The sequence below is a fragment of the Alligator mississippiensis genome, chromosome 9 (assembly GCF_030867095.1).
Source record: "Alligator mississippiensis isolate rAllMis1 chromosome 9, rAllMis1, whole genome shotgun sequence".
NCBI classification, from domain to species: Eukaryota; Metazoa; Chordata; order Crocodylia; family Alligatoridae; genus Alligator; species Alligator mississippiensis.
Window position 1 is genome coordinate 71,413,004 of NC_081832.1, and position 9,904 is coordinate 71,422,907.

A 9,904-nucleotide genomic window follows, 5' to 3' on the forward strand; every position below is an offset into this window, starting at 1 on the left:
AAATACAGGGACTCTGACTCATTCTGAGCAGGAAAGTGAGCTGCCCTTGTCCTGGATTACATGAGAGATGTTGTCACCCACAGTTTGGCACCAGGGAAAGCTGGGTGCAAGCTTGTCTCAAGAGGAGGATTAGCAGTTTTGCTTCTCATGTGTGCATCAAGGTTTCATGCCCTACACACGGCTGTGCAGGATGTGGCTATGGTTGAGCGGGGACAGTAGAAAGTTGAGTTTGCAAGGCAACTCCTGTGGGACGGGGTGTGGTGTGCCCTGATGTACATCGCTAGGTGGTGGCTGCTGGGGAGAGGCGGAGGGCAGTCTTAAGAGCAGTGCACTCGCAGGGAAGTTCAGCCTTATTACCAGTACCCATGCACAGCTGATCATAGGAAAGCAGCCGTGGCAGGAGCCCCCACCATGTCTGTGTTTGGCCGGAGCAAAGCAAGAGCAGGGAGGTGGCTCATGCCTGAGAGCGCTGAAGAAGAGGTATCAACATCCCCTTAGTACCAGTGGTCCCAGAGCACTTCTCAGATGGCGTTGTGCTTGAAGAGGGCAGTGGCACATTGGTAGTGTTGTGTCTTAGCTTGACTTTCTGGGCCAAGATCGAGTGGGTATTTTGCTTGCTCACTGGGGGAAGTAGGTCTCCCACCTGCATGGAAGAGATCTGGCATGGCTCTCCAGGGGCAGGCACCCTCAGGTAGGAAGTAGAGGAAGGTTTGAGGTGATCCTCTCTTTTGAAGAGCGATATACCTTGGAAAGTAGCTTAGTTTGGGGGTTATATAGCATTTTTGGGCAGGCAGAGAAAGGCACCTAAAGAGAACAACACACGAGTTCAGTTAACAGGAAGGCAAGGCTTTAATCAAATTATATGTCATACAGAGGCTGGGCTTCTCATCTGGATGGGGAAAACCATCTTTTGATAGGGCTTCCAGCAATGCAGACATTTCTTTCCAGAAGTGAGGTGTTCACAAGGATTTTTCTCAAAGTGTAGGTTACCTTTTAAGTGATGGACATGGGAACAAGCACCTGCACTCCTCCTCCCACGTGCGCTTGTTTAGCTTTCCTGGGACCAGTAGAGCAATTTCCACGGAGCAATAACAAGCAGTATCTTGTTCGCTGGCATCGTTTCCCACAAAAAAAGAATGTCAGACTGAAAAGGAACTACTTCTATCCAAATAGTGCATCCAGTTGTGCAGGCCGCGTTTCCAGGTTTACAGATATCACTTACAAGTAGCGGGTGGGATCTGTCAGCTTACAAGTCTGGATGTGAACGTGAGACTGAATCCCAGGGTATACTTTTTGCATTGGTAGCATTCTACCTAGGGTTTCACCCTTCTTGATGGATCCACTGTATTTAACTGGTTGGATATAAAATATCAGAATGCAATAACCTTTTAAAAACACGGAAAGGGGGGGAGAGAAAAGGAAACCATCATCTGTATGAAAATGACTTAGTCCTTAGATTTAGTAACATAATTAATAGGCAAAGTGCAAAAACTCTAAATAGTCTCAATCCCTAATAATAATAGGCTTATTCTGTCTGTCCAGAGCACTCGGATTGGTTGTCCCAGCACCCAGTCACAATGTTTACTGAAAGAACCAATCAGAATGCTCTGGACAGACAGAAGAAGTGGCTGGGGGTGAGCTGCTGGCTGGCCCTGAGCTGCGGAGCGCCCCAGTGCTTCCCTCTGCAGTGGGGGTATCCCCGTTCTGGGACTGCCAGGGTGGGGTGCCAGAGTGTGGGTGCTGCCCAGGGGGTGCTGCCACTGCAGAGGGAAGCACTGGGCTCCCCCGCAGTTCAGGGGCTGTGTGACCCTCCAGCCAGTGGTGATGCATGGGGGTGTATGAGGGTGCACGTGCACCCACTGAGAGCACCGATGCAGTCCCTAAACTAGCTGCACTCGCTGCTTAGGTGACGGGTAGGAGGGACAGGTGCTCCCCCTTGAAGTACCAGCTGGGGAGAGGACTGCCATGGTGCTGGAAGCAGCTGCAACAACTGCCCATAGTGATCGCCTGCCTAGCAATCGGCTGTGGGGGACACCCTCTTCCCCCCTGTGCCCCACCGCCCCTCCCCTGGTTAGCAAGTTTGGCCAAGGGGGAACTCCCTCCTGCCCTGGTCACTGTGAGGGCACATACCCCCTTGACTAAGGAGGCACCAGTCGCCCATGCCTCCAGCAGATCGCTCTAGAGCTACGGGAGATGCAGGCAGGCTCTGGGAGAAAAAAAAAGATCAGGCCCCTCACTGCTTAATGTTGGCTTGGTGGAGCCTGCCCCTGCCAGCTACCACCAGGTCACTCCGCCCCTGAGCTGTAGCAGGGCCTGGTGCTTCCCTCCGGGGCAGCAGTGCCCGCCCAGGGCCACCCGGGCAGGGTGCTAACGCACATATATACATATGTGGTTTTAATGTATCTCTGTGAATGACCCAACATATTGTATCGGTATCTAGTGATTTTAAAGTTTAAGAAATATAGAAGCAGTTTGTCTCACTTACCTGATCCAGAAAGCTGGACGCCATTGTCAACAGCATTACCATTTCCATAAGGTTTCGCCCGGCTGACAATTCTTCCACTGAAAGGTGCCCGCACTGTTGATCCATCCCGACATACCACATCCACTCCTTTATGCAACCCATTTGTTCTGGAAGTGTTTATGGATAAAACAGATAACAGAGATTTACATTCTGGCCTCCAAGGATGAATGTAGAGGGCACGTAATCTCTGCAGAATGAAACGATAAAATACCATTGGAGCTACTGTACTCCTCTGCCTGTTTATTGATAGTATTAACTTTACAATCTTAAATCCAAGTGGGAATGTCTACCCTTTAAACGTCTGTTAGGTACAATAATACTGAACTAGCTATTAGCATGTCACATTGTATCTTACCTTGTAGCATTATAGTGTCCACAGCCATGGCGATCACAAGTCCTTACTTTATTTTTGGGGTTGCCATTGCATATTTGTCCCCAGGGTCCTGCCGCAACTATAGGAAAAAATAAAACATACACAGCTGAAGGGACTTATCTAGTCTTGTACAAGAGAGTGGTTAGCAAGCGTAAATTCAAGCCTTGTTTCCATGACACACCGTCTGGGACTTTTCTTTCTACAGTTGCTTTCACTCATGTTAAGGCAGAATTAACTTAATATATATAACGACACAAGATATATATAATCATATATTCCCAGTTTAAGCATCGTGTCATCTGACGATGCAATTAGATGATTTCATTTAGATTAGCTAACGATGTTCTAAATTAGCACGGTTAAATGGATGGCAGCCTTGTCATCTTGTTTGATTTGAATACAACTCAATTATTAGTACAATGGAATTAATACAAAAAGATATTCAGCAAAAAAACCTTAATGTGAACGAGGCCACAGACTACGGGTCTGACTTTTAGCTCAAGGATTAAACTCAATGACGCTGTGTTGATGATGTGGACAGAAGTGGGTCATTTCTGCCAGTCTAGAAGGTTATAACTTGGTTGTAGCTTCTTTGTGTGACTTTGTCTAATAGAGTCATTTGTTTTAAGACTGTGGTTCTGCTCGCTAAGAAATAGAGCCATGCCAGCAACCGGAGTGCAGGTATTTATCTCATGTCTTAATCTGGAATTAGTCTAAAACCATGTCAGTTTTACAGCTATCCTGGCCTAGAACCAGTAAGCTTCAGTTTGTATAGGGACACTCAAGGAAAGTAAAGGAAATCAAATAAAGGGATGAGGACTATGTGCATAAACAAAAGCATTGTAAATCGTCTGATAAGGACTTTTCGTCAGGTATAAGGTGGTCCGAGTTCCCTTCAGCAAGGGATCTCTAGCTGTTTTACCTTAATATTCTTCATAGATTCATAGATTCATAGATGTTAGGGTCGGAAGGGACCTCAATAGATCATCGAGTCCGACCCCCTGCATAAGCAGGAAAGAGTGCTGGGTCTAGATGACCCCAGCTAGATGCTTATCTAACCTCCTCTTGAAGACCCCCAGGGTAGGGGAGAGCACCACGTCCCTTGGGAGCCCATCCCAGACCTTGGCTACTCTAACTCTGAAGAAGTTCTTCCTAATGTCCAATCTAAATCTGCTCTCTGCTAGCTTGTGGCCATTATTTCTTGTAACCCCTGGGGGCGCCTTGGTGAATAAAACCTCACCATTTCCCTTCTGCGCCCCCGTGATGAACTTATAGGCAGCCACAAGGTCGCCTCTCAACCTTCTCTTGCAGAGTCTGAAGAGGTCCAGGTGCCCCAGTCTCTCCTCATAGGGCTTGGTCTGCAAGCCCTTAACCATACGAGTGGCCCTTCTCTGGACCCTCTCCAGGTTATCCGCATCTCTCTTGAAGTGTGGTGCCCAGAATTGCATGCAGTATTCCAACTGCAGTCTGACCAGCGCCCGATAGAGGGGAAGTATCACCTCCTTGGACCTATTCGTCATGCATCTGCTGATGCACGATAAAGTGCCATTAGCTTTTCTGATGACTTCATCACACTGACGACTCCACTAGGACTCCAAGATCCCTTTCCACTTCCGTGCCACCCAGCAGGTCATTCCCTAGGCAGTAGGTATGCTGAACATTTTTCCTCCCTAGGTGCAGCACTTTGAATTTTCCTTGTTGAATTGCATTCTGTTGTTTTCTGCCCACTTGTCCAACCTGTCCAGGTCTGCTTGTAGTTGTTCCCTGCCCTCCAGCGTGTCCACATCTCCCCATAGCTTTGTGTCATCTGCAAACGTGGACAGAGTACACTTCACTCCCTCGTCCAAGTCGCTGATGAAGACATTGAAGAGTATTGGTCCTAGGACCGAGCCCTGCGGGACCCCACTGCCCAAACCCTTCCAGGACGCTACAACCCATCCACTACGACTCTCTGGGTGCGACCCTCCAGCCAATTCACCACCCACCGGACTGTGTAGTCATCCAAGTCACAGCCTCTTAACTTGCTCACCAGTATGGGGTGGGATACCGTGTCGAAGGCCTTCCTGAAGTCTAAGTATATGACGTCAACCCCTACTCCTGCATCTAGGCATTTTGTAACCCGGTCATAAAAAGAGACTAGACTAGTCAGGCATGATCTACCTGCTATGAACCCATGCTGGTTTCCCCTCAGCATAATTTTTCCTGCCGGGCTCTTGCAAATGTGAGCCTTGATAATTTTTTCAAAGACTTTGCCAAGGATGGAGGTGAGACTGACTGGCCTATAGTTGCCCGGGTCCTCCTTCCTCCCCTTCTTGAAAATGGAGACCACATTGGCCCTTTTCCAGTCCTCCGAGACCTGGCCCGTGTGCCACGAGCGTTCAAATATTCCCACCAGTGGCTGTGCAATGATGTCGGCCAGTGCCTTCAGCACCCTCAGATGGAGCTCATCCGGGCCTGCTGACTTAAACGCATCCAGTTCCTCCAAGTGACTCTGCACCATCTCAGGGTCTACGCATGGTAGTCTGGTGCCCTGCTTAAAGGGCTCTGCAGAGACAAGCCTTTAATGTGTTCTAGCATGCACTCCAAATTGCTAATAAAATAGTTTGTACAGGAAGGTGTTTATATTTCCTTAGAGAAAAATGTTAATAAAATATTGCATTTTGCCTTAAGCCTTCACAAGACAAGCACATGTGGAAGCAATGTTACCTGCAAGAATATTTACTTCATAGCAAAGCTAGGGAACCTCTCCTAGGAAGCTTGAGAAAGAGATGAGCAAAACAGCAAATATCCGTATTAACTTACCAATGGACAGTAAGCCAGCAAGAACCATCACCTTCATTGTCAACATTTTTCAGGTCTCTCACTGGTGTCTTCTTGATCAAGTCAAGGATGCAATGTGGTGCATCTAGCTTCATTTATATATTCTCCTGTACCCAATCAGACTTCCGTCTTCAGTATCATTTCCTGGATTGCAATAGGAAAATAAACCAGTAATGCTACTGATAAGTCTGGTTGTGAAAGACAAATACAATTGGCCACTTAGGCCATTCATTTCTACTGGTAGACATTAATGGAAAATTTCCACCCCTGGAAATGTTTCTAGGAGAGGGAGTGTACAATGCATTCAGCCTGCACCCACTCCCTCTCCTCCTAGCTTTGTGTTTTGTGAAGGTGAGTGCAGGATGTGGGTACAGCTAAGAGAGAAGTGGAGAAGACTGATTATGGCACAATCAGGAAGACCTTGAAAAGGTAGCACCACTGGGTTTTTTTTGGGGTTTTGGATTTGGTTCCTCTAGAAGACACACCCATGACACACACAGCTGTCACACACAAGGCGTGGTTCCTCTAGAAGACACACCCATGACACACACAACTGTCAGCCTTGTTTCCTAGAGTCCTGTACTTCCGAAACAGGTTACCCATGGGCACGCCACATGCTGCAATAGGCATTTAGAGCAGAGCTTGAAATTGGATGTTTTTGATATCCAGCAAGTTCTCTTGCTCTTACTGATTTCCACGCAGAAGGTTAAGTTTTGGAAACTGGATTAGAAAAAAGAAGGTGGAAAATAGGGAATCTGACTAAATGAAAATTTCCACAGAAGTGGAAACACCAGCTGTGGGTTTTTTGTTTTTTGTTTGGGTTTTTTTTGGGGGTGGGGGTCAAAAATGAAACCCCTTTGGTCAGTAAGAAATCCGAGCACCTTTACCTTGGCTTAGTTCCCAAAGTTTCTGGTAAGACCCTGGAAATGTTCCCCTGACATGTCCCATCCTATCAGTAAGTGTTTATCCTACTGGGAGAGGAACAAGGACTTTGTTGGGGGATGGAGGAACTCCAAGTGGAGCATGCCAGGGGACTGGCACACAGGAAAGCTGCCTTGTGGAGGACACTAGCACCACTGGTTTTGAAAATGTGAACCAAACAGTTCTCCGGCAGCATCTCAGGAAATCCAGGGTGTGAGTAGTGGGTCTCGGCTGCCTGTACACTAATGCCAGGAGCCTGGGGAACAAGCAGGAAGGGCTAGTCCTCCTGCTCTGTAGTGGGCAATATGACCTGGTAGGGATCACGGAGATCTGGTGGGACCCCTCGCATGATTGAAGCGTAGCCGTAGAGGAGATAGGTTGCAGACAGAGGTGGACCTGGACAGGCTCAAGGGTTGGGCAAACCAGAATCAGGTGAAGTTGAACACGACCAAGTGTAATGTGCTGCATCTGCGGACAAACAACCCTAGCATACATACAGGCGCAGTGGTGACAGCTTGACTTGCACCACGGCTGAAAGAGACCTAGGGGTAATGATTGACCATCGCATGAACATGAGCCGTCGGTGCGAGGCGGTGTCCAGCACGGCAAATAACACACTGGCATGCATCAACCGATGCATCTCATGTAAAACTGGGGTAGTGATGCTCCCACTGTAGTCAGCACTGGTGAGACCGCCGGTGGAGTGCTGCGTCCAGTTCTGGGCACCGCCCTTCAACAAGGACATGGAAAAACTGGAGAGGGTCCAGAGTGTGGCAGAAAGCCACCTTTGTTTCTCCCCCCAAAACTCTGCTCCATGAAAATTTGGTTAAGATGGGCCCAGCAGAGGACACACACCTTTACCCTCTGTCTTTAGCTAACCTGAGCTGGATACATTCCTGAGGGAGGGGGAAACCTGCTCCCTCTGCCTACGTGACTAGTATCACATACCTGGGTGAGGGGCTTCCTCCCTGATGGGCTAGGGTCTGCCCGCCAACTAGTGATGTATTTCAAATTGGTTGGCTGACTGCCAACAGGTGCTGGCCTCCATTGGAGCAGGTAAATGAGGTCGCAAGGGCTATATAAGTTAAGAACTGCCCAGGAGGAGGGGGCAGCAGCCATGAGGGTGACTCAGAGACAGAGAAGAGCTGGACCATCTGAAACTTGCTCTCTCTCTCAAAACTCATGATCAAGGAACTGCCTGCCTCCAGAGGGAATCTCCACCTGCCTCTGGATGATACTTGTGAGTAAGCTACCTCAGATCGAACTGGATATATAGCTTGCAGGAACTCAGATGCGCGATCAAAAGGCTACCCAGCCAGGGGACTTTGCTCTATGGGATTTCTCTGATATGGCTCTACCCTGTACCCTATTCTAACCCTCCCCTCTGTAACCAATAAAGTTCTCCTTGGTATCTAGTGTGGGAGGCTTATTGGGAGTGGGTCTAGATTATGCCTTGGGGTCCCCTTGGTTCAGCTGACTAAGGGAGACCACTTCTTGTGCTTCCGACTGAGGGAAGCATCCCAACTTCTTGAACTGAACCAAGTACCCTTGGGGGCTACTAGACTTGTGTTTCCCGGGATGCACAGAGCCAGAATTAAGTCCAGAGCCCCGGGTGGTGGCAGTGGAGCCCCCAGGCTAGCGGGTGTGCTCCAGGAAGGGGGTCGGCCGGACGGGAGGCACCCCAGGGAGGCACTTGGAGCCTGGAAGGTGGTCGGGCTCAGTGAGGTGGGCAGCTCAATGCAGGAGCGCCCCCTGCTGGCTCGCCACACAGAGAAGAGCCACCCGTATGCTTAGGGACTTGCAAGGTGAGCCATACGAGGAAAGGCTGATGGACCTGGGTCTTCTTAGCCCAGAGAAGACAAGGTTGAGAGGGGACTTGATAGCGGCTTACCGCTGTATCAGAGGAGTGCATCAGGAGCTTGGTGAGCAACTGTTCTCTAGGGCTCCCCCACGGAAGACCAGGACCAATGCATACAAACTCCTGGAAGGCCGCTTCAGGCTTAGTACCAGGTAAAACTCCTTCACAGTTGGGGTGTGCAGACTGTGAATCAAACTCCCTCCAGAGGTGGTGCAGTCACCTACCCTGGAGGTTTTCAAGAGGAGACTGGACAGTCACCTCGCTGGGATCACCTAACCCCAGTTGTCTTCCGGCCTAGAGTGGCGGGGCTGCACCCGATGATCTGTGAGGTCCCTTCCACCCCTAACATCTATGAATCTATGAATAAGTAGCTTTGGCACCTCACCCCTCAAAGCCCCAACAAAAGGACCACAGTTCATTATAAAAGGGCTTCCATTTTATTGGCTCCATTATTTAGAGAGAAACAGTTTCAACTACAGGCTTGTTTGATCCCACCTTTCTGATGCCAGTGGTTAACAATGAATCCTAATGGGTTCAAGCTTGTATTGTCTTCAAGCGTGTCTTCCTCCTGCGAGGAGTCTGTGCCACTTGGATGCTCTTTTCCACACACCTATATTCAGGGATCCACTTCTCACTCCTTGCTCCTACCCCCACAACTCCAGGCTTGACATGAGCCTTTCTGACCCCAGAGTATAACCGCATTCAGAAAAGATGGGGAAACCGAGGCACACGCAATCATTATCAATATAAAAGCACTCCCACATCTGTTTGGAGAGGGATGCAGCCTGTCAGACTCCAACAAAATCTGCTAAGGACACAAAAAACGAAAGGGCAGGTACCCAGCCCCAGGCTTTCAGCAGTATCATCTTTGGAGGGACCAGTTTGCTTCGGAGGGGTTTTTGACCAGAAGCTCAAGGAGGAGCTCAAAAACAGAAAATCCACCTCTGCGTGATTTATAATGACCAGGGGGCAATCCTAGTAAATGATATTCTTTGGCCTTCACTGGTAATCAAGTATCAACTATATTTGCAATATTTCATCTTCAAGACCAAGAATAAGGAAATCTGAGAGGGAAATGGAGTAACCAAGTGAGAGGTTTCTGCCAGGCGTGACTTGAAAGAGCAAGAGGAGAGCGTGTCGGGAAGGTAGATTTCTACCCAGGAGAACTTTTACAATCTTTTCTCCGATGCCTGATGAAGGCGCTTGTGCCCGAAAGCTTGCAATTAAAGAAAACTTTTTGCAAAAAATCTTGCTGGTCTGATAAAAGATGTCATCTCTACTATGAGTCCTGATAGAAAGAAAAAAGCAAACGCAGCTTGAAGAAAGGTTTTAGTTCAACTTTGACAGAATATATTGGCCTATAATATGTGTATCGCAGTTTGACAAGAGGAGCAGCAGGCTGTGCTAG

At 48.6% G+C, this 9,904-nt stretch overlaps 1 protein-coding gene across 1 annotated transcript; it reads right to left on the minus strand.

Moving 5' to 3' along the window:
* Positions 1 to 830: 830 nt before the first annotated feature.
* LOC132243346 (leukocyte cell-derived chemotaxin-2-like) lies at positions 831 to 5,762 on the minus strand. Its single transcript, XM_059712874.1, has 4 exons — positions 5,700 to 5,762; positions 2,880 to 2,976; positions 2,486 to 2,631; positions 831 to 1,385 (listed from the first exon to the last, which is right to left on the minus strand). The coding sequence occupies exons 1-4, from the start codon at positions 5,743 to 5,745 to the stop codon at positions 1,219 to 1,221; spliced, it is 456 nt and encodes a 151-aa protein (XP_059568857.1). The 5' UTR covers positions 5,746 to 5,762; the 3' UTR covers positions 831 to 1,218.
* Between the last annotated feature and the right edge of the window lie 4,142 nt (positions 5,763 to 9,904).

Bases quoted from the DNA above. Each gene is read 5' to 3' on its own strand.
- LOC132243346 (XM_059712874.1), bottom strand. From the start codon at position 5,745: ATGTTGACAATGAAGGTGATGGTTCTTGCTGGCTTACTGTCCATTG. The intron at 2,632-2,879 runs GTAAGATACAAT...AAACACTTCCAG, and splicing joins GGACACTATAATGCTACAAG to AACAAATGGGTTGCATAAAG. The intron at 1,386-2,485 runs GTAAGTGAGACA...TGTTTTTAAAAG, and splicing joins CGTCCAGCTTTCTGGATCAG to GTTATTGCATTCTGATATTT.